We start from the raw sequence: 23,883 nt of genomic DNA on the forward strand, positions 1-23,883 counted from the left end.
CTTTTTTGACTGTGAAAATGAACATATACTGGAGAAATGTAGAAAAATGGAATGGAGGAAGGGGGTGAGAGGCAGGTGGGAAAGACTTTACAATTAATAAAAAAATAAATTTTAGCATCTCTTTTTAAACTTGGAAAACCTTGCTCATAAATCAGCAGAATAGTGCACATGAGGCATATTATTATGATATATTAAAGTAAGAGGTAAAAATGGATAAAGCAATGAAGCCTCTCTTAGCTAAATGGTTAATTAATTTAACTGCTGAAGAGGTAGTTTGCTAATGAGTAGCTGAGATTTGAGAGGTAACTGCATAAATCCCAATCTTATTGGTATGTACAGCTGATAGCCTCATTAAGAAATGGTCCCACAGGGTCAAAGAGGTGAATATGTGAGATTGAAACAGATAACTCCATTAGTTCACTATGCTTTTCACACATCGTGCATGTCAAAACAGTGTGAATAAAAGGATCCATTGCTTGATTAATGCTTATGGGAAGGAGAGGAGAGTTAGGATAGCTTACATTAGAAAACCTAGGACTCTTTAGGAAGAACTTCAGAACTATAACGGCAATTATACTAAAGAACGATTCAATAATAAACAGCTTGCTGGTTAAGTGGTTAAAAACGCCAAGAGACATTCAGTAAGTTGTAACAATTAAATCTTAGAAGAGTCCCTCTTGTACTGTTAGACTAGTAAGCATCTCACTCACTCAACATTACAACTAGGTTGATCTTACTACTTAGGATAATAGCTAGTGAAAAAAAAAACCCCATTGCACAGATCATAATGTAGGTAAGTAAACTCAGAGTTGGCTCTAAGTTGGTAGGTATGACTTACGTAGGTTAGGAAAGGGCTTTCCCTAATTCTGGTGTAGAAGAGACAAGCTAATTGTTAATTGAACCCCATCATTCCCCCTGCTTCCCCACCTCCTCCCCGAGTACACAGCCTACCCACTCTTCCCAGCCTCCTTTGTAGTTAAGTGCGGTCATGTGATGGATATCTGACTGATGAAATGTAGGTGGAAGTGATGTATGCCATGTCCAGGAGTGGCCCATTCAAGCCTCTCATGTTTTTTGCCATTCTCTCTCTTCCTCCTTCTGGCTAGATGTGGACTCCCAGGAAAGAAGAGTCCAGAATTTATATTGGTCTCTGAATTGCTGCATGGAACAGGACTTGCCATTGTTATGCACTGAGCTTTCTAGGAGCGAGGAATAAAGTGTACTGTCTTAGGCCATTGAGATTTTTTTCATATAGTTCATATATTTACCCTAATATAATGAGAATCTCGACTTTCTTTAGTGATTATCTTTTATTCATGTACCTATTGAAGCAGTATATATTGTGTGATCTCTATATGTCACAGGTGTTCCTAGCAAGTAGGAATATAAGCTAGAAGGTGGCAAACAGGTGGAAAACTAACATTAGAGTTTAGGCATTTCTGCAGTGTCCATGGGCCCAGGATTTTGTTGTGAGGCAGTTTTCTTTTTTTTTTCTTCTTTTTTTGTTGCAAAAAGCTTTATTATTTCCATTTGGTCCAAGGCTTGGGAGAGGGCTCCAGGGTGTTTAAAAAACTGCCTAGTGGCTGCAGACAGGGGCTTCAGGCAGAAGCCCTGTCACCAGAGGGCTCCTCAAAGGCCGCTGGGCTCTGGAGGCACCTACTCATGTTTGATGGTGAGCCTTTCAAAGAGATACTCGCCCAGCCCAGCCTGGGGACCAGCCAGCCTGCAGAGGTGGGTCAGCTGGTGACCCATCTTCTTGATGAGTTTCACCTCCTCATCTAGGAAGTGGCTCTTCAGGAAGTCACAGAGGCGGGGGTCTGAGAGGGTAGGACCCAGGGCATGCAGATCCAAAAGGGCCTGGTTCAAGTTCTTCTCCATGAGAATGGTGGCTTCCATAGTGTTCTGGGTTTTACCCCATCATCTTGAGATGGCTTCTGCACGTCCTGGAAGAGGGCACGGCCGCTGCACTGGTTTTGCATTTTCAAGAGATGCTCGGTGCCCTCGTACCTCTCCTGGGCCAATTCTCGGAAAAGGTGGCCTATGCCCTCCAGAGCCACAATGTTGAGGTTGAAACAGAAGCCTAGAGAGAGGTAGGTGTAGGAGGCCCAAAGATGCACATTGACCAGGAGGTTGATGGCGGCCTCCACTTTGGTGGAGTAATTCTGATGAATCTGGGAGCTTATGGTTGATTGGTAATAAGAAGTTAAGCTCAAAAAATGGTGTTGGCTGGTCCAGGTGACTGAGGATAGCTGAGTGGCTGATTCTGAAGGTTGTGACTGGAAAAAAGGTTGGAGGGTGGTTGGAGGCTGGAGTAAGGGGCGTCTCTGTGTCTGTTCTGTCCACACACTGTTGAAGCAAGAGAGATCCACGAGACCACTGAGTACATTGCTGAGGCAGTTTTCTTGAGTCAAATTCTTTGTCTCCTTGTATTCAAAGAGAATTGAGCACTTCTTTCCTATCTAGATTTATTATTTGTACTATTGATATAGGTCAAAATTTAAGTTCTGACTCTAGTTAGAGAATATTGTTTTGCAATAGTTATTTGCTTTCAGCTTATATATATTAACTAAAGATTTTGCTTTTTGTAAAATTCACATTATAAAGAACTCTTCTTCTTTGTCTAAGAGGCTGTCTTTCTTGACACAATATTATTAACCAGACATAAATAAAGCTTTTTATCACTAACCCAGATTCACAGTGTTATAAATATTTGTAGGTTCTATCCTTATTTACTTTCACTTAGCTTCATTTCTTCTCTTGTTATAACTTCTTTGTGCAAAGACTACCACACAACAATGGAGACTTATAATATTCCCAGTGAGATAGTGCCAGGGTAAAAATTACAGGTGATCTCAGTCACAAAAACCTCTTCCTTTTTATGCAAGCAAAATCTGTGATAGATAATAGGAAATAGAGGGTGCATTTGTGGTCAGAAGTTTAGCTATTTCCCATCCTTGACATGAATTTTGCATTCAGCTGATGGAACATTCAGATCCAGACTTCTGATATTAGGTTGATGATGAATGTGTGTGCTATTTTACTTCAGAAACAGGTGATAATTTATGAAATGAAAAACTTATGATAAAAAAGCTGCAAAACATTTTAAGGACTAATTCTTCTTGTCATCAAGCAAATGACCTGCTGTCCTGACCATGGTAAATGAAGTCTCCAATAGAATAAATCTGTTGCATTTGATCCCTTTAGTCCAGTGATCCAGAAATTTGGGAGGGAGTTAGGGAGCTATTTGAAAATCTGATAAAGGATAAACATCTTCACCCCAGAAAAATACAGAAACACACCATACTTTATGTATAATTCAGGGGATTCTTGATCTGCCAAGGTCAATGACTCCAATATAATTAAGAATTCCTACTTTTGTGCAAATAGGCTTGGAGAATCCTCCTTTCAAATAAGCACAAGACCTTCCTAAGACCCAGTGGGTCATTATTTGAAATCTCTAGTGGAGTATGAAAAGTAGAACATTCTGCAGCATGAACCACTGATTCAGTGCTTTTCAAACCTTCATATGCATAAAATTCATCTAGAGATGATTACCAACAAGGGCAGATTCCTGGGCTGCAATTCCAGAGATTTTCATTAAGTTGTTCTGAAGTGGGAATCAGGAATCTGCATTTTAAGTACTTAATCTTAGTGATTCTGATGTACATTGCATGTGGGCTACAATCTGAGAAACCCTTTTAAGCCTTCACTTGGAAGTCCTTCAAACCCCTGGCCACCAAGACAACCACCTCTCTGCATACACGCTTGGAGCTCCTGTGTGTCCCGCTTTCCACAAAGAGCTTGCTTGGGCTCAGCATCTTTCTCATTTTTCACTCTCCCACAGTGAACGAGATTCAGTATCCCAGTGAGCAGCGTGTTTCTGCAAAGCTAACATGTTTGGCCGACCTAATGTAGCCTGCCGTTGTCATTAACTGCAGAGGAAATCATTCTTAACCACCCTGATAAGTTTCTTAATATAGTAACGATTAATAGTTGTTTGAAAGCAATAGAGGGCACCAATTAATGGGCGGTTTGATAAAACCTCTGGAAGGAAATGGAAAGATGAATCTAGTCTTACTCTACATTACTGTTTCTTTCCTCCGTACATGTTTCTTTGGGGAAAAAAACCGAGAAAAGGAAAAAAAAAATCAGTATTTAAAATTGGATTGTGGCGAGAAAATGTCCATAGCTAAAATAATAGTTTTCATTTACCTTCAGATACAAATTAGGATTTCTATCTTCCAACAAAAGTTTATTTCTAAGAATTAGATCTAAATTGATATTATGTGTCCAAGAGAGTGTGCACATGACCTAAGGCCTGTCTTTGAATAATTCATTAATATATTCATAATTATTACATTATTAAAATGATAATTTTGATATTATCGAATATAATTTAATAGAAAATAATAATACAGTATTATATAGTATTACGGTATTAAACATTAATATAATTATAAATGTATTGATATTATTTACATATTAATAATGATGAATATATTATTAACTTTCTTCCCACGTATTTCATTTATTATCTATAAATGAAGAGGCACCTCAAAATAAAAACTAAGCATATAAAGCAGATACTTCACAAGTGTCTAGAGTAGAAGCTACAGGGTTCTCTTACTTGGCATAGAGCGTCACAATTCCAGGTTCTTCCTTAGGAACTAACTTACCCAAAGAATTTTCATCTAATAAATCCTTTATCAAACACCTAATGCTTCCTTTATTGTTTAAATGTGCAGGCTGTCAGACTCAGCTGTGGACTGAGCAGAAACTTGGTTTGTAAATATAATTATGTTTCATATGTCCAAAATAATTAAACCTTATTAATAATCTAGGGGAAAAGAAAAAAGTTCTGCCTTTTGAAAAAAATAATTTTTGCTAAGCATAAATGATGTGAAACCTCCAGAAGGTGAAAAGATCTTTAGTAGAAATATTCAAACACATTTAAGAGGCAGAGTTTGGTAAATCAATCTGGAAAAAAGCTTATGAAGATGGTCATTTAAGGAGCATACAATCTCAAAAGTGCATTGTCCGTGGCTGTTTTCACATTCCAACAGCAAAGCAGAGTTGAGCAGTCCCAACAGGGGCTAAATGAACCTCAAAGCCTAAATAGTCACTATCAAGCCTTTTACAAAAAATATTTGCTGACCCCTCTTCTAAAATTGTATTTTCAATTTTGGGAAGTATTATAAGTAAAACAAAAACTAGGAGTTAAGTTGCTTTAAGCCTATCCTTTTTAAAAGTTTAGTTTAGTCATAACAATAACAATAACACACACATAACAATAACACACATCCACCTAGAATTTTATTCCTGAAAATTTTCAAGTAACATATCCCTACCTACATTTTTTTCCCTAAGTATATACATTGGTTAATACTTGCACTGATGTTTTGGTGGAGTGTTAATTTCTTCCAGGGAGACTGAATAGGGAGTCACAGGGCCTTTAAATCTGCGTTTCATTCGCATGAAAAGACCTTGATCACTGGATACCTAAGAGCCTTATTCCATCTCATGGGCAGCAGCTATTTAAATCTGATGTGTCTGCCTTTGCAACAAATTTGATCTTTAGGTGTTTCAACATTCAATGACTCAAATAATGCAGTCCCAGTAAGTAAACAGCACCAAAGGGAGATTTGTTTTAGTGGAGAAGGGGGAAGGATTCTAATCAAGCAGTGGTATTTGCAAAGGATTAGTGGGAGAAATGAACAAATCTCATGGCAAGAGACAGCAAACAGCCTGCTTGGCAGGATCAACACCCTGCTCCAGGGCTTCTTGTTAGTGGGGACACATTATTTTGTTCCTTCCATTTTGGGAGGAGTGCGACTTCCATTTCCCACCCCAGCAGAGAACATATTGAGAGAACATTCCTGGACCTCCTCTCCTTAGTGGTTCTCCCCACTGGAGGTGGAGTGATTGATCTGATGACTGAGATTAGGGAAAGGGGCTCTGTTTAATCTAACTGCCCCTTCTTGCCTCTCATTGGTTCTGTTTCCAAGCTACCTGTCTATAGGCTGAATGTGTTCTTCTCTCTACTCTAGCCCCCCATGTGTTAGCACAGGTCAGCTTCCTATGAAGGAGAGAGGGGCATGGACATCAAAAGTTAATATTGGCCTCTGCTTTACGTTACAGTCACCAATTTCTTGTGAGCAATAAAGCTTGCATTTTGATGCTTTTCTGAATCTGATATCTATTACTCAAATGATTTAGAATTCAAAGAGGAGGGTGATTAATTGGCCTCTCAAAACCTCAACAGTTCTTAGTAGAGCTATAGGTTATAGTGGGATGATGATGGCCCATCTTATACAGACTTGTAGAGATTTATCTGGGCCTGGACTGTTTGTCTGTGAGGCTGAGTCAAGGAAAGGACTGGCTCTGATTGTCTCAGAGTGGAAGAATCTGCCCCCATAATCCAACCTTCACAGTAAAACCAAGATTTCAAATGGCCTTCTGAGTCTGGAATGATGATCTACAACAAATAAGACATCACTGAACAAGAATTAATGCTCTGTATCAGGAACAAAAATTAAACCACCACCAAGAATAACAATAAAAAATACTAATTCAGATAGGATGGGGGAAACCTGACAAGAGAAAAGTTTATATGAACATGAAGATACAATCTCAGTATAAGACAAGAATATTATATGAATATTGCCAAGGGTGAATGAACCTTAGGCAGCCTTAATAATAGAGAATGTCTGGATTAATGGAAGTAATTATCGTACTGTACATTACGCTGGTCAGACCTTATTAGATTATTTTCCCTTTTTTTAATAAGAACCCCGCATACCTTGAGTGTTCTTAATAGAGATGATCAAGATGAGGGATTAGATAATACGTCATTGGGGAATAGTTGAAATAATTTACCCAGGACAAGAAAAGACTTAAAGATTTCTTTTCTAATATTTGAAGGGGAAAAGATTAAAATGTTCTCTTTTTTTCTAGACTCAAAGATATGAGAAGCATATTTCAAATCAGAGCATTTTATAAAGTTAAAACAGTCCACAAGTTAAACAGCTGATTTTTGAAGTAATAAGATCCTGACCCCTTGGTGGGTGTAAGCAGAGGCTGAACAAACCTTTTAAAGGAGATACTGCTGAAATAATTCCTTCTTAGAAGACTAATGAACAGGGTAATCACTCCAGAGCCAACACTGATTCTTTAATTGAAGACTCCTGTGTGCTAATCCTGACTGTACCACTCTACGTGGTGACCTTATCAGTCAGCTTCTCTAGGCTTCAGTTCTTGCCTTTCTAGAATGGTAAGCAATATTATCTGCCCGTGCCTTCCAAGATTATGAAAATGAAATCATAAAATTGATATTAAAGTGCTTTGAAAAGCACCTATATAGAGGCAGTCTGTTATTATAGCTAGAGTGGAGACTAAAATAGTAAATTATAAAGTGATAAATGCAAAGTGTAAGGTAGGACAGAATTGTTTAAACTTTAATGTGAAAACAAATGTCCTGTGGAATGGTTTTAAATGCAGATTCTGTGTCAGCAGTTCAAGAGTAGGACCTGAGGGTATGCATTTCTAGCAAGTGCCAAGGTGATGATGCTGGTCTGTGGACTAGGCTTTGCTTGGCAAAAAGATAGAAGATTAGGGTCATGTCCTTGAATGCACACCTAAGTAGCTCTTCGCCCACTCGATCTTTTAGGGATTCTATCCTGGCAAAGTTCTCAATGAAGCAAACAAAATTTATGACTCTGGAATAGGCTGTCAGTGAGGAAGTTGCCAACACACCGACCAACTGTATTTATTCATTTTCAGAATGACTCTATTATGACTACTGTATCTTAATTAGCTGTTTGCTATAACAACATATATGTGAACAACGGTTCATGACATTGCAGTGTCAAAGCTGTTTGCACAATGAATCAGATGACTCAGAAGAAAAGTGAGTTTTAAAATGCAACTCAAACATATAGGTGTAGTTATGGTAATTTGCATTCAGGCAGTAAAAACAGATTCTGGCTAGTTTAACTGAAAAGAGAATTTGTTAGATATATATGGGGAGAGGGTTCTAAGTGAGGCTGAAGATAGACTGGCAGCTGCAGGGTTTAAAAGCATGAAATACTCAGTAGTCATTGTTACTGAATAAACAGCAGCAATTTCTTCTGTCCTTCTGTCATTACAGTCAAGAGTCAAAATCACAGCTTGGGTCAAGCGCTTACTTCCTGGCACAGGGGAGCAGAGAGGGGAGGGTCTGGTGGAAGGAGCCTCTAGTGTCCAACCAAGAGGAGAAAGTGGAAAGGAAAGGGACCACTGATGCTGAGAAGCCAAACATCAAAACAAGCATAACTCTCTGAAGCATATATATATGTGTATATATATATATATACACACACACATACACAATGTATGTCAATCTTATATCCTGTAAAAAATATTTTAAAAATTCAATATTAAAAATTATTTTTCGTATTTGTTTATAATGTTCCTCTTTTATGAAATGCTTATTTTTTTCTATTTACCTATTAAAACTCAGTAGTTTTTCTATCAATTCCCAGTAGGTCTTTATATAATAAATCATTAAAGCTTTGAATGTAAAAAGAAAAGAAGTAATCATATGTAAATTCTCTATTTAAAGGTAGCGCTTGTTACTAATTGTTTTGTGTTTTTAGAGGGGAAGAAGGAGCCGAAGGGACTGTTGGAAACCATTGCCTTAGAAGTTACCACTGCAACCTAAATATAATGGGGGTTCATATTGCAAGATGTGTCATTCATCAAAATAGCAGTTTAACAGAAAAATATTATTAACAGACATTTAAATCTCTATTTGGTGTCTCAAGAAAACCAAAGCTGAGATGGAGTGGGGTTTGGGTAGTTATAATACATTCTAAATATTTAGCAAACATCTTAAAATTTCTCTCCACATCAAGCATTCTCAGTTTCCAACCAAGAATTCTCGCCGAAGTATAGATACAGCTATTGTGTGTTTTTCTCTAAGCTTTCACACTTTTTGTATTGCAAAAAAGAAAACTTTCCCTTTGACTATACACACAGTCCCACATCACTAGACTTGACCTCATGGGGTGTGCAGGCTTGTCTCCAGCTCAACTTTCTCTTGATCACTTTTCTGCATAAAAAAGGTTAATCTAGACCGGACCAATGGGTTAGAAAGCAGGAACTTAGAAGGAAAGGTTCTGTGTATTCATTTTCAAAAATATTGGCTGTTGCATTCGTGAGATTATTTTGAAAGCTGAGAAAGTCAGCAGCACATTCTATTGGGCAGATGTTGGTTTAAATTAGAGTTAAACTTCCGATGGCTTTGAATTACTGATTCTCCAGAATTTAGGCATATCCACTAAAGGCCAGATGAATTTGCCTATTTTTGAAGGAGAATACTGCTGAGAATGGGTCTCTATTTATAGATTTCTTTCATATTAGTAGTGTTATTAGTGAGGATGTATATCTTCTTTATTGGTTGGGTTAACTTCAATCTTTGGAAAAGTTTTAATTTTGAAAATTTTGGACAAAAAAGAAGACCCTATGAGCCATGCACCTACATTTCAGTGATGTTTCTGCATCCCTAGGGCACAGTGACCACAACATCGTTCTTTTCAGAGATGCCTTTTTTTCTCTTTGGCTGAGGAAGGAGGGTCATGGATGTTCCCAACCAATCCAAATTCTGTCAGCTTCAAACTTCACTGAATTGTTTAGGACAAAAGAGACACATATCTTTACAGCCTCCCTGAAGGAACTTTTAAACGCAGGCAAAATAAATTCTATTTAATGCTAATACATAGGTAACTATTTTTTTTAGTTAGAAGAAAACATTTTTAAAATAAATGAAATAAAAAATATATGTAGTTTACACATTATGCTCTAGTTTCCTTCCAGCTGAGTGAAAGGTGATTTGAATTAGAGTTGTCTGGAGTCAAAATTTACTTTTTTTTTTTAGCAGTACACTCTTGAGGCAGAAGGTGCTGAAGTTCAATTAGCTTTACAATTTCTTTAGAGTTATTTCCAAGGAACAGGTGACCTAGAAAGTTGTCTGAGTTGCAGAAAAAAAAAAAAGAAAGAAAAGAAAAGGAAAGAAATAACACAAAGGCTGGTAAACATAGGGATTGTGACTTAAAGAAAGTAATGGTAGTCGATATAAGAAATAAGAAATGTAGTCGATTTCAGATACCTGGCAAAGTCATTCTAAAGACTGAGGCTATTAGAGAGAGAATAAGCAAAATGTATTTGGAGCAAGTTCCTATTCAACTGAACTTTACTTCCTCTATTGGGGATATGTTTGGTTATCTGATGGGACTTTAAGCTAAACCCACATTGTTTAGGATATGGGTTTCCCCAAAGCCATGGTCTGTGTAGAAGGAGTGGGTTCTGTGCAGCAGATCTCTGCTACAGATCTACTGCCTCAGACTATCTCTGCTGCCACTCCACCCCCATCTGTAGCTGTGTACACTCCTGGGCAGCCCTAGGCTACTGAATGCCCAAGCTGGGTAGAAAAAGAAGACAAATTTCGATTTCAGGAGAAAATTTAGCTTCACGAGATTTACAGCACAATGGTTAAGAATCTGGGCTTTGGAGTTAGGTTTGAATCGAAACTCCACCACCTATTTGCTGTGTGGCAAAGGGGAAGACACAGTCTTCTCAGCTGTATGAATAAGCATGCAATAAATGATAGCTGTCAATATTACTGTTGTATATTGTTATTATCAGTCCCTTCTACCTTTCTCCTACACTTCTGTCTGCTCTTCTTCTGCTGAAATGTGATGACATCTCTCCTCATTCCCTACATCTGCAAACAAAAATCACCATGTACCCCATCTGACAGTGTTGAACTATGTGCTGTCTGTTGTTGGCTCAGAAACAATTCCACAGCTTTTTGGCAAGTTTCTATCCTAAAGGATTTGGCTGAACTCTACAGATTAAATTTTCTTCTGTGGATATATTGTAGATGTATTGAATTAGTGACTCACCATGCCCATTTTATGAAAGTGAAATTGAGATGAAATATTTTTCTGACAATGATAACTTTGTGGAGGTGGGCAGGGAGCAGATAACAGGAATGAGGGTATGACTTCAAAATATATACAAAGTGATTTCACAACTTGCAGGGATACAGATTATAGTAAAGGAACATAAGTGATAAGGTTTGACAAGTTTCTTTTCTTCTACTATGAAGAACAGGGCTGTTCCTTCTATGGGCAAATGTCTGGTTGCAGAATCAAACATGACTGTGGAGCAGATCTGGTAACTGGTCAGGTATTGATTTTATTATTTTTAATGACTCACAAATCCACTGGGGATAGTTTAGGTTTGTAATATGAACAGTTTATCAGACTGCAGAAGACATGTCATTTTTTAGATTGACATTTTCCTCTATGGTTATTTCTCTCACACAGCCCTAATGCTGGTGTGGGTTTTGAAAAGCCATTTGGGAAATTTTATTTCGAATTGTTCACATTTTTTGTTGTAATATTTTGGAGCATTTTATTTGCTTAAGTCCAAAAGAAATGGCACTGAGCTGGCTTTTAGCAAAACCGTTGCTATTTGCTGTAGAAACTTGGGCATATTTTCAACCTCTTCCTGCCTTATATCGTTCATGATTAGAGAAGGGATATTTGTGTGTATTTGTGTGTGTGTGTGTGTGTGTGTGTGTGTGTGTATCAACATGGCTACTGCTTTTGAAGGAGAGTTAGAGATACTGTTCTGCTCATTTTTGGTTCCTTTTCATTCCTAGCATAGTTCCTAGTATATGTCAAAACATGATATATTCATTAGTAATAATAATAAAAATAACTGTCATTTATTAAACCTTTACTCTATGCAATGTCTTGAACATGGTAATATCAGATAAACCATTATTGAATGGTAGACTGAACGCACTGTGACTAAGTCATTTATTTGCAGTCCATCAGTTAATCCTTATAAAAAATGAAGCAAAATAACACTGTACTAGGTTGGCAGAATCATGATGCCCATTTTACAGATGAGAGAATTGAGGCTGAGAGCAGTAAGCCCACTGTCCCAGGATAACACAGCTAAAATATTTTGACATTGGAATTAGGACCCAGATTTGTCTAATTTAGGTGAAAACAGTACCATGAGATGGAGAGAAAGGATAAAAGAAAACAAACTTATATAAGAACTGGAAACCAGCAGCGGTAACAGTGCAGCAGGCATAGAGCACAATGCAGGACACTTTTTTCCCCCCAAACAGATCTCCCCTCTTAAAATTTTCCTAGGCTGGCATTACAATGACTGACATATGAGTCTATGTAATATCCATTTCACAGACCAAGGTAATGGTAGCTGCCAAAATGATTGTGGCAGAGCTTCACTTCTTCAAACAACTATTGCAAACTAGAGTAAGCAAATTTAATTACCTTCCAAGCTGACACAACCTCAGAAGTATTGCTGCTTTGTTATCTTCCTGCTCTGAGTGATGGACTATCCATGATACGCCAGGAGACACTTGTACATGACTCTACAAGTGGAATGAGGGAAATGAAACTGAGTGTAAGATACAGCAAACCCATGCAGATGTAATCCTGGCTAAGAAAGAATTTTGCAAGTGGGTTGCCCTGTGTGTGCTCACTGTGTGTGTGTGTGTGTGTGTGTGTGTGTGTGTGCTTGTGAGTTTCACACCAGGCAATAAATCTTAAATCTAATAGTCCAGATATCCAGTCTGGATATCTAATGCTGATGATGCCTAGGTACTTAGAGGAAGATTAATCTCAGAACTTTGTGATCACAAGAGGATTTGAGAGAATGCAAGTACTCCCATCTGGAAACAATGACAACATGATAACTTTTGCCAAACTACAGTGGTTATTAATAAAACATTTGTTTGCTAAGTATCAATTCATTTATCCTACTTCAAAGGGCCATGAAGTGGATAAATATTTAAAAAACATTTAGACAACTCTTTAAAGATGTTTTCAAGTATTTCATCATCTAGGACTTGGGCTCTGTTTTAAAGTTGGTAAACTCACAATATATGGCGAAGCATGGACACTTCAGTCTTCAATGTTTTGGAAAAGTTTCCTAAAACCTCTTCTGCATGTGTAGACCTTCTCTCATGAATGCAGATCACAATCCCTTTCTCCTCCTCTTTGTTTGCCTCCCTGATTTGCCTCCCCGATGGCAGAGTTCATTCACTGTCTTTTTGTTTGCAGGTATCCCAAGTGCCTAGAACAGTGCTTGGAATACAGTGGGCTCTAAAAAAATATTTGTAGAATGCATCAGTAAATCTTAATTTTTACTTTTATGTCTCAAATGCTTGTGTTACACTACAAACGTCATTCTTCATCTCCTATTCTCCCATTTCGTTATTTTTTTCCTAGATAGTTCAGTGTTCTCTCCTGAACATTTTCTCTTTTCTTGCACAGTATTATGTTTCAGCTACCTTGGTTTCAGCTTGTGCTACTTTGTAGTTTTATGTTCTTAGCTTGCAAAGAGCATCTAGGGCTTTGCCACCTGCACAGTGATGGATGTTGCTGCTTCTTATTAAGCTATACTCTGGTTTTCTTAATGTGTCATCTGAGTTTGTTTGTTGATGGCACCAGATCCTGGTTTCTCACTGTGGGGCTCCATTCTGACGTTCTCTTTGTATCAAGGATACCAGTTAAAGTGGTATTTCTGCATCTGTGAAATGCTATTGGAAAGTTGCTAGCAGTGTTCTGACTCTAGGGTTGAAGGCATCATTTGACCTCTAAAAAGGCAACGTTTATTTTGAAAAAATTCATCAAAACTTCCCTTAAGTTTCAAAAAAGAAAAAAAAAAGGAAAGAAACCTACCTATCTATGGTTTTTGAGTAAACTATGATTAAAATGAATGACGATGTTTGTCTGTGAAGGCAGAGCCATGATACTCTAGAGCAGTGATACCCCAATGCTTTCTCTCACACCTCAGATCAATTTCCAAGGTAAAATGAGAAAAAAAGATGAGAGTGGAAGGATAGTAGAAAATGATAAGGTTAACTAAGAAGAGTCATCAAAACGGAAAGTGGATCTCCAGTCTTTGCCAACTCATGCCTACTTGGATCAGACAATTGTGCCTATCTTATTACAGGGACTTACTGTACTTGCAGAGGACAGACCACAAAATCCCACTGAATTTCTAGCATCATATCTTTTAAAAAACAAGGCATAGTCTGAAGATCAAAACTGACTTATTGGGGAGAACAGAAAAATTTGGTATCTACTGTATATTTACATAATTAAGAGGCAGGTTTAATTGTCATGCTTTCCACCCCCTCCCTTTTTTGGAAGTATAAGAACCTTCACGACAACAGAACTTATTTCCAGAATTGCAGAAGAAAACATATTTCCCGTATTTGATTTAATCACCATACTTATGTAATTTGTGTATTCCGTGCAATATTTTAATGGATTATTTTTAACTTTTTTTTAAACATGATCTTCAAAATAAACTTTTAAAATGAAAAAAAAAAAAAAAAAGGATTCAAGATGGCGACAAAGGAAGATCCTGAACTCACCTCCTTCCAGGGACACAGGGAGTGTACAGCTGTATATGGAAAATCTCCTCTGAATAAAACCTAAAAATTGGTAGAGGGACCCCTTCACATCAGGCAAATGAAGGGGAAACCACACCAAAGAGGGTAGGAGAGGCTGAGACACAATCTCGCCAGAAACCTCACCCCAGCCCTGAGACCCACAATCCTGAGGGAACTCAAAACCTGGAGCTTCTCCCTGAGGAGCGGATTCGTACCCCACATTGGGCACCCCAACTTTTAAGACCAGCACCTGAGAGCCAAGCCCCCAAAACATACGGCTGTAAAGACCAAAAAGACTTGTGCCTGCGACCCCTGGGCTGTGGTGAACTAGAAATGCCCCTTACGGGGCCCGCAGAGGACTCACCTGCCTCAGGGCCTCTACGGAAGCAGCTCTTTGCAAAGCACCCAGATTTTCCGTGAAAGTGGTCCATTTGCTAATTTTAAAGTACTGGTCTGAGGGGGAGGGGTCTGCTGGGACGCTGTCCAGGTTTGGAGGCTGGTGGGCACCATCTTCCTGCTCTCCCTCGGCCTTGCGAAAGCCGGAGGGTGCCGTCTTTTTCTCCCTTTTTGCCTTTTCTTCCTTTTCCCCCCTTCTTTTCTTTTTCCTTCTTTGGCAGGTGCCCTCGTCGCTCTCCCCCTCTGCCTCGCGGCAGCCAGCGAGCACCATCTTTGGCTCTCTGCCACCGGGAGCGCCAGCATCTCCCGCAGGGGAATTCAGCACTCCGGGGTTTGCGGCTGCCACCGAGGGGACGCCCCTGGCTCTCCTGGCCCGTGTTCCTGGATCCCACGGGAGGGTAACAATTGGAGAGAGAGCCCCTGGCGGGCCACTACTCCCGGGCACCGTGCAGACGGCGACTGCAACTCCCCCAGCTTTCGCGTCAAAGAAGCCCGCTTGCTGGGCCTTGAACTTAGCCCGAGGGGGCGGACTTCCGGTTCGGCGGGGGCGAGAGGCTTCCGGTCGCTCTGGGGGAAGCCAGGCTGCGGCCGCTATCTTTGGGCTCTCTCTCCGCTCGCGCGCCGGTCTCCCGGAAAAGAGTCTGTACGCTCAGCTGGAGCCTTGATTTTTAACAACTGCCGGCCAGGGAACACCTCACCTCTCCCTCCAGATCACCTGGCCGGCAGGGCTTATTACACTTGCGTCCCACAAGGCTGTGTATGTTTGCATTCTTTACCAGCTGCTGCCTGAGGGTGTGACTTCCAATCCACCTGAATCTAGGTGCTGACTGAGACCCTCTTCTACCAGACACTGACTGGGTCTGACACCCTTTCCGCTACTGGGAGCTATTAAAAATAAAATAGGCTGCTTGGAGAATCACAAAGATTTGGGAGACAAGCAAGAGCTGGAGCAAGGCTGAATCTGGTTTGCCAGGTAGGCTCTCATTTTCATAAAAAAAAAAAAAAAAAAAAGAGTGAGAAAAGTGACCTGGTGTAATTAAAGCAGTAAAATAGTGTAAATCGGGTGACCCTTTAGCAGATTGTGTGTTTGCAGCAATAGATAAAATATTACTTATTTCTTCCAAAGATTGATTTTGACTGAATTCGCCGTGAAAACCATTCTTTGTACTTTGGAGATTTGTCTTTTTATGTAACGATCAGCTCACATTGTGATTATGTGGCTGTCTCCCCAGGAAGGATGTGTATGCCTGATGTTCTTTGTGTCTCCTACTGCAGAAAAAATTGTAAAAGAAACATACAGGCCTTGCATGGGCTTTCTGACCTGCAGTGCTGGTGTCCTGTCCACGGCCTTATATTAACCATCCTTTGGTCAACACACACTTTTAATGCACTGGTTTAGACCTGGTGGGTCAGTTCACACCTATTGCGGATGAGGCCTTCCCCTGAAGGAAATTTATGTTTCCAACTGCCCATTACTGGGTTGAAAAGTGAGATGAAACTTACACTGGGAGATGGAAACTTTTATCCTCTTTCAAAGCCAAAAACATAGTTGTGGGAGCAGGATTTTGAAGTATAGAGATACTTTGCAGGGTCCCTTTTCGTAGCATTAAGTTGGGCCATCCTGGAGGGGCCGTAAGAGTAGCCATTTCTTTTAGTACAGGTGAGCTTCCCACTGTGTCAAATTTTATATCCCCATGACTGCCATAAAGAGACATCTGGCCGACCATTACCCAGAAAGCAAAAAGTCCTCCTATGTCTGGTGTTTGCTTTCTTTAAAGCATCTCTGCTAGCAGTGATAGTCAGGGTAAGAGCAAAAATTCAACCTTCAGGTTCTAGCACTGCAACCAAGATTGGAGTGTGTGCAGTACATGTGGTCTCATTTGCATTCTGTCTCTGTTTCTCTTTTTCTCTCTCGCAAATTTTCCCAGTTTTTCTTTCTCATTGTCCCCTTTTGCCTTTGCCTTCTGTTGTTTTCTCCCCCTTTTCCTTCCTGTCCCTTCCCTCCTGCCTGTATTACTTTCCCTCAATGTCAGTTTGGATCTTCCGAGAAGACAAAATTAGATGTGCAAGAATAATAGGAAAAACATCTGTGAAGAATAAAGTGGAAAAGGAGCAGAATTAGTAGGGAAACCTTCAGACTTAGCTGCAGCAGGGGAGAGGGAAAGAAGGAGGAGTGGGTGAGAGGAGCCTCAGACTGTAACAAGACTCTCGGAACATTTTGGTCAGGCTTATGGAGACCCCAGAGCAAAATCTTCCCATTAGAGAAGTTCCATATTGGGTAAGGTAGCCCAGCTCACATACCGCTGCCTTACTCATTGGCGGGGAACAGCCAGGAGAGCTTGGCCTCTGTGAGAACGTTGCAAGCAGATCCGAAGGTATAGCAGTTGGAGTCTGTCAGCCAACCACCTCCTTTGAGGCAGGTTCTCTTGAAAGGAGGTCTGAGCAGCATAATTTCATGATCACCACATTGTCTTTCTTCCCTCCTTTTTTCCTTTCCTTCTTCCTTCCTTCTGACCAAGAAGGCTTGAAAGTTCCTCTCATCTTGACTAAAATTTAGACATGTTTCTTCCTGACTCTTGGTCCCTGATCTTCATTTTCTTAGTGCCTTTACTTTAGAAAACCTGTAATTGTAGATGAGTTCTCTGCTTCTTTATTTTTTTAAGTTAATTTTTATTGGAGTATAGTTGCTTTACAATGTTGTGTTAGCTTCTACTGCAGAGCAAAATGAATCAGCCATACATATACATATATCCCCTCCCTTTTGGATTTCGCTCCCATTTAGGACACCACAGTGCATTAAGTAGAGTTCCTTGTGCTATACAGTATGTTCCCATCAGTTGTCTATTTTACGCAAAGTATCAATAGTGTATATGTGTCAATCCCAATCTCCCAATTCCTCCCACCCCACCCCTTTCCCCCTTGGTATCCATACATTTGTTCTCTATGGCTATGTCTCTATTTCTGCTTTGCAAAGGAAGTCATCTATACCATTTTTCTAGATTCCATATATATATATATATATATATATATGCATTAATATACGATATTTGTTTTTCTCTTTCTGACTTCACTCTGTATGAAGTACAGATGTAATAAGAAAATGTGGTACATATATACAATGGAATATTATTCAGCCATAAAAAGGAATGAAATTGGGTCATTTATAGAGACATGGATGGACCTAGAGAGTGTCATACAGGGTGAAGTAAGTCTCTGCCCCTTTAAATGTAATTTTTTCTAAGGCCTTTTTCCAGTTTTATAACACAGGAATGTCTTTCTCAAGGACCTGGAAACCATTCCTTTGAAATGCATTCATCAGGAAAGGTCATGCCCCTATCTGCCAGTTTCTGTAAGAGGGTAGAGCCTAACTTCAGTGGGCACCTTACTCCAAGATGCAAAACCACCTCCTGTCATGAAGATGAGAGAAAGTTTACTTTTCCCTTAGGTAACAACAATCAGGAAACACATATGGCCTATGATTCCCCCATCCTAGGTCTTAAACCTATCCAGCCCTTTGTTTTGTTTCTGTGGAGCTGAGCTCACACTGAGTTCTGGGCTCTCTTCCATATCACAATAGCCTTGAATTAAAGGTCTTCCTTGCCTGCTGAACTTTGTCTAGTGTGATATTTGCCTTGATAGTTCTTCCTTCCCTTCTTCCTTCCTTCCATTAAATATTACTGAGTGCCAATGGTGTGACAGGAATTAGGTTAGCATCGAATATATTGGTGAAAAAGGTTGTTGTAGTCATGTTCCTTAGGGTAGACAGAAAATAAGTGAGTTAACAAATAAATGAAAATTTTGAAATGCAGATTTTCTTTATAGAAGGAAAATAGGTTGGTGGTATGACAAATGAGAAGTAGCCTATTTTACATAAAATATTCAGGGACCTCAGAGACATGGTCCTTCTTCAGGTTAGAACCCATAATTTTGGGTCTAGCAGTTTGGCTCCATATATAACAGTAAGTATCTGCAGTCATAATGCTAGCTTTCCAAATCTCAGCCTTCTCAACTATAAGATGAGGATAATAATAGTACCTCTTTCATGGAATTATTTGAAGAATTATATAAGATAATGCATCTAATGCACTTAGTGCTTTTATTGCCTGGGTAAAATTGATGTTTGATAATGTTGATGATGAAATAATTTGCAAAGATAGTATTCAAGAAGTAGATATTTTATAGTTTTAAAATTTATTTAGTACCAAACATTAAAAAAAAAAAAAAAAACAACTCTTAAAATATCTCCTGAAATACAGTCAGAGGAATTCTGGTCTATACTTTTCATTTGGGCACTTACTCATGTGATGCCCAGAATTATGATTCAGCAGTTTAACATTTAATGTCTTACTTCTTTCAAGAAATTATAGTTTCTTTGAAGGCACTGATGATTACATGCTTTTTATGTTCCCACAGCACTTAGTATAATATAGGCACATAGAATATACACAATAAAAGCTTATTAAATTGATATTCACACTAATAGTGGAAAAATATTTATTGGTGTGAGTTACCAATTCAAAGTTATTTCTGTTTTGTTTTTTTTTTTTAAATGATGGGTTGTTTTTTGTTTTTTAATTAATTAATTAATTAATTATTTTTGGGTGTGTTGGGTCTTCGTTTTTGTGCGAGGGCTTTCTCTAGTTGCGGCAAGCGGGGGCCACTCTTCATCGCAGTGCGCGGGCCTCTCGCTATTGCGGCCTCTCTTGTTGCGGAGCACAGGCTCCAGACGCGCAGGCTCAGTAATTGTGGCTCACGGGCCTAGTTGCTCCACGGCATGTGGGATCTTCCCAGACCAAGGCTCGAACCCGTGTCCCTTGCATTGGCAGGCAGATTCTCAACCATTGCGCCACCAGGGAAGCCCCGTTATCTGTGTTTTTATAAGCACTTTTTTTCTCTTTGAAAGAAAGCAATCTGGTCTTAGAATTGTTGGCTGAAATTAATTCTAAGAAAAAGAAGACTTTTCGTTTTCATGATAAAGGGTTGACATTGAATTTAAAAACAAAGCACTTGAGAATCACCTAAGAATATTTTTTATATTACAAAAATTCATATTACAAAATGTTTCATACTGGTGAGGGGTTATGTGGAGCAGAGAATAGAGACATTTTTTCCATTGGATAATTCACATCTTTGTGAAATGTGGCTCTAATTTTTCTAGATTGTGGGATGTGAGATCCTGTGCTCTTTATTGTTTTACTTTTAAAAGCCGACATTGATTTAAGTAAGCTTTCCCAAACAGTACTCTGCATTTTTGCCTTTTGTCTTACTGCCAGAAGTTGGTCTCTCTGAAGCAATGTTCATCTAAGGGCAATGTAGATAAAAGTTCAGCATGGGCTGTGGAGTAAGACAGACTTGGTTTAGAGTCTCAGCATTTTGTCCTTGAACAAATTACCTATCTTCCATCTTCATCTGTAAAACAGGAATAGTAATAGTTTCATCCTCACAAGGTTATTGTGAGGGTGAGAAAGTTACACATATAAAATAGTAGATTACTCATGTAAAACACCCAGCTTACAGGAAACACTAAACAGAGTGCACTTCCATTACTTTTCCTATTGTAGATGGCATTGTTTGGAGTTGATTGACTTCCTATCCTGTCTTTCCATAAACATATTTTATCGCATACATTTTGCCCAAATATGAAACTGGCCCTGTATATTTGACCATTTTGAATCTAGGATCAGAATGGTAGTAAAATTACTAGATTGTCTGCCACCTGTCGTTTTATAATAAAAAGGTCACTGATTTAATTAATTTTTCCCCATATATTTCAGGACATTATTGTGCCCCTCCCCCAGGCATGGGCCTTAAGACTTTTAATTAGCCTTCAGTCAGTGCTGTGTCCTGATGAATAACACCTTCTTTTTTACAGGCAATCATTTGACTCTTACAGCTCCTTCACTGGGAGAGTGGGATGCAGGTAAGGTCTCTTGTCAGCATTTATCATCATCAATTTTCCATTACAATTTTATTGCCTTCTCTTTAGGAGCCAACTCCCTCTAGGTCACCTGGACCTCTTAATTCCTGATTGTTTCCCTTGCAGGGATTTTTCCACAAATGTTCTGAGGAAAAAGAAGAATGCAGTAAAATGTTTGGAAAATGTTATTTCTATGTTGTCCTTGTAGCAATTTATTTTAACGGAAGGTGTAATGTATATGTGTGTCAGCTGACTTTAATCCAGCCTCTAGAGGTGATTAATCAGTATGGATCTTCTCTGCTCAGGAACCCACACTCCAGTGCTGGTTTGCCAATTAGCATAAGATATAGTGGTAATAATTTCTCATTCATGAATAAAAATCTTCCAAGCTCAACTAGCCCTTTAACAGCAGAGCTCAAAATTAAAAGCTGTGGTTCTGTGTCCTCCTACTTTATGAAGCTCTCTGTTGACAGATCTGATTTGATGGTTGCTGAAGCTCTGATAGCTTGTTGGGTTAGTTTGAAAATAAATGTCTGTATGTTTGGTAGACTTTTGTCAAAAACTTGCATTTCTTGTAATGTTCCTCTAGTATTAAGGTGGTAAAGAAGAAATTTGTATCTCCTACTTACCTCTAATTAGTGAATTTTATCAAAACAACCCCAAAGATTTTTAATTAACAATAGCTACAAAATATATTTCTCCCTTGGGAATTCATAAAGTACATGAAATCTCTCAGTAAGAAAAAAGTTGTTTAAATTTGTTTCTTGGTTAAACAAACTTTTTGTTTTCAAACTTATTTGAGCACAGATTTCTTTTTTCCTTGGTAAATGTCTATTTACATGATATTTTACATACTATTTATAGACTATGCAGCAATGATCAAAATTTGGAAAATTGGTTATTTTGAACATATCATCTTTTCCATTTTCTTCATCAAAATTCACTTGTATTATGGTCTTTTCCTGTCTTTCAGAGATCATTTCCTCTGAGGTAATCCAAATGCCATGTCTTGAAGAAACCCAAGAAGCCCTGTGTAGAGGCTCACTTGGCAAGAAGCAGAGACTTCCTGCTAACAGTCCTGTGGGTCCTCCAGCTTGGAAGGGGACCTTACAGCTTCAGTGAAGCCTTCACTGACTGCGGCCCCAGCTGACATCTTGATCACAACCTCATGAGTGACCGTAAGCCAGAACCACCCATAAAAGCCTTTCTCAAATCCCTGACTCACAGAAACGGTGAGATAATAAATGTTTGCCATTTAAGTCACTAAACTTGAAGGAATTTCTCATGCAGCAGTGAATAACTAATACAGATTTTAATAGTTTTAATAAAACACCAGATTAAAAAATTATATCTAAAGGTTCTAATGATGAAAAGTGACTCTATTTTGCCTCCTAGGGATCTTTACTTTTTAGCTGTGGTTTTCTCTATAGAAATGGGCATTGAAAAGAGAATTTTCATATTGGAGAATCAGTGAGTCCTCAAAGCATGCGGTAAAGTTGACTGGCTAGTCTGTCCTTACCTAAGACTCCCCAGCTGATTCCCCTGAATTCCCATTCTCTTGTCACCAACTCCCCCCCAGCTCAACTCTGTACCATTGCTTCCAACCTTCTTTGCCCCAATTCCTAATGGAAATATTATCCAATAATACTACAAATATATTTTTATATCTTTGGACAACTCAAAAGGAAAACTAAGGCATATGTGGTAGGTAAATATATTTTTACTGCCTAAAATGAAAGCGCTATTATGAATCTGGGGTGGTAGACTCAAAGACAGAAGTGTGGGAGGATTGGAAGAGGAGGTGGGAATGACAAAGCTCCTCCATAATCTCCATCAGCCCCCACCAAGCCACTTCAATAAACATACTATCCTTGTAAAAACTGTATGTGCTTCTTACATAAATAAAGCCTTAAGACAAATCCTCTAGCCCCTATTCCCAAAGGGATTGCAGCCACTAAACCCTCAGATGTATAATTTCCAGAGATGCTATTGCTAACCATGATCAGACTTAATATTTAATGGTATTCCTAAAATCAGCACAAGTGTTACAATACTAAGTAATAAGTTAATAGGATGCTCAGCCTCTGATAGTCATTAGTATTTTGACCAACTTCGTTGCTGAGTCAATGATAAATTTAATTCTTTTTGATCAATTAAATTGACTAATGCAAGAATCATCCCCCAAGTTTGGCAGTAAAAGATGATTTAAAATAATTAATGTACAATGATGGCATACTTCCAAAAACTTTAATGATTTGAAGCTCTTTAAAAGTTTTGCTGTTGAATTGTGAATTGAGTTATACAGAATCAAATAAAAGATATTTTTTTTTTTTTTTTTTTAAATTTATTTATTTTTGGCTGCGTTGGGTCTTTGTTTCTGTGCGAGGGCTTTCTCTAGTTGTGGCAAGTGGGGGCCACTCTTCATCGCGGTGCGCGGGCCTCTCACTGTCGCGGCCTCTCTTGTTGCGGAGCACAGGCTCCAGACGCGCAGGCTCAGTAATTGTGACTCACGGGCCCAGTCGCTCTGTGGCATGTGGGATCTTCCCAGACCAGGGCTCGAACCCGTGTCCCTTGCATTGGCAGGCAGATTCTCAACCACTGCGCCACCAGGGAAGCCCCAAATAAAAGATATTAATTATGTAGCCATGACATTATTTGCAGCACTAAGTCATCATCACTGAATATTTCTTTAATTATAACACAGAATCCAGAATATTGGGTCAGCTCAGTAAATGCTAAATTTAAAGAATAGCTGTAGTTTCCACTGGCTGTTTACCAGAATTTTCTCTCACGTACCTAAATAATTTTCACAGGACTTAAATTTTTTTTTGCTTTGATGTTAATTACTGCCTGCTGGATCTTCTCATTAATCAGTTTTCAAGCAATTAATTCGATCACAAATGGAAAGTATTGACCGAATTAAAGGCTATTTCCAGAATTAAACTATGGTAATTAATTTCCTGGTTTCTATGTTAATAAGTTGTCATATATTGTTTGGCAGACATTGATTAGAGTCTACATCAGCCATGCAAATTAATGCAGGCCTATTGGCCTCCCTGTTGGAAAAAGTAAGGCTGGGCTTTAAAAG

The 23,883-nt window shown here is 38.9% G+C and overlaps 1 protein-coding gene across 1 annotated transcript; it reads right to left on the minus strand.

Annotated features, from left to right (window-relative positions):
- Positions 1 to 1,656: 1,656 nt before the first annotated feature.
- Positions 1,657 to 16,605, minus strand: LOC132366251 (uncharacterized). The gene is given in 5 exon segments (XM_059923838.1): positions 1,657 to 1,919; positions 1,922 to 2,178; positions 12,351 to 12,451; positions 14,847 to 15,519; positions 16,382 to 16,605. Coding segments are annotated over 5 exon segments (1,518 nt in total).
- Positions 16,606 to 23,883: the final 7,278 nt, after the last annotated feature.

This window comes from Balaenoptera ricei, chromosome 5, assembly GCF_028023285.1.
Source record: "Balaenoptera ricei isolate mBalRic1 chromosome 5, mBalRic1.hap2, whole genome shotgun sequence".
NCBI lineage: Eukaryota > Metazoa > Chordata > Mammalia > Artiodactyla > Balaenopteridae > Balaenoptera > Balaenoptera ricei.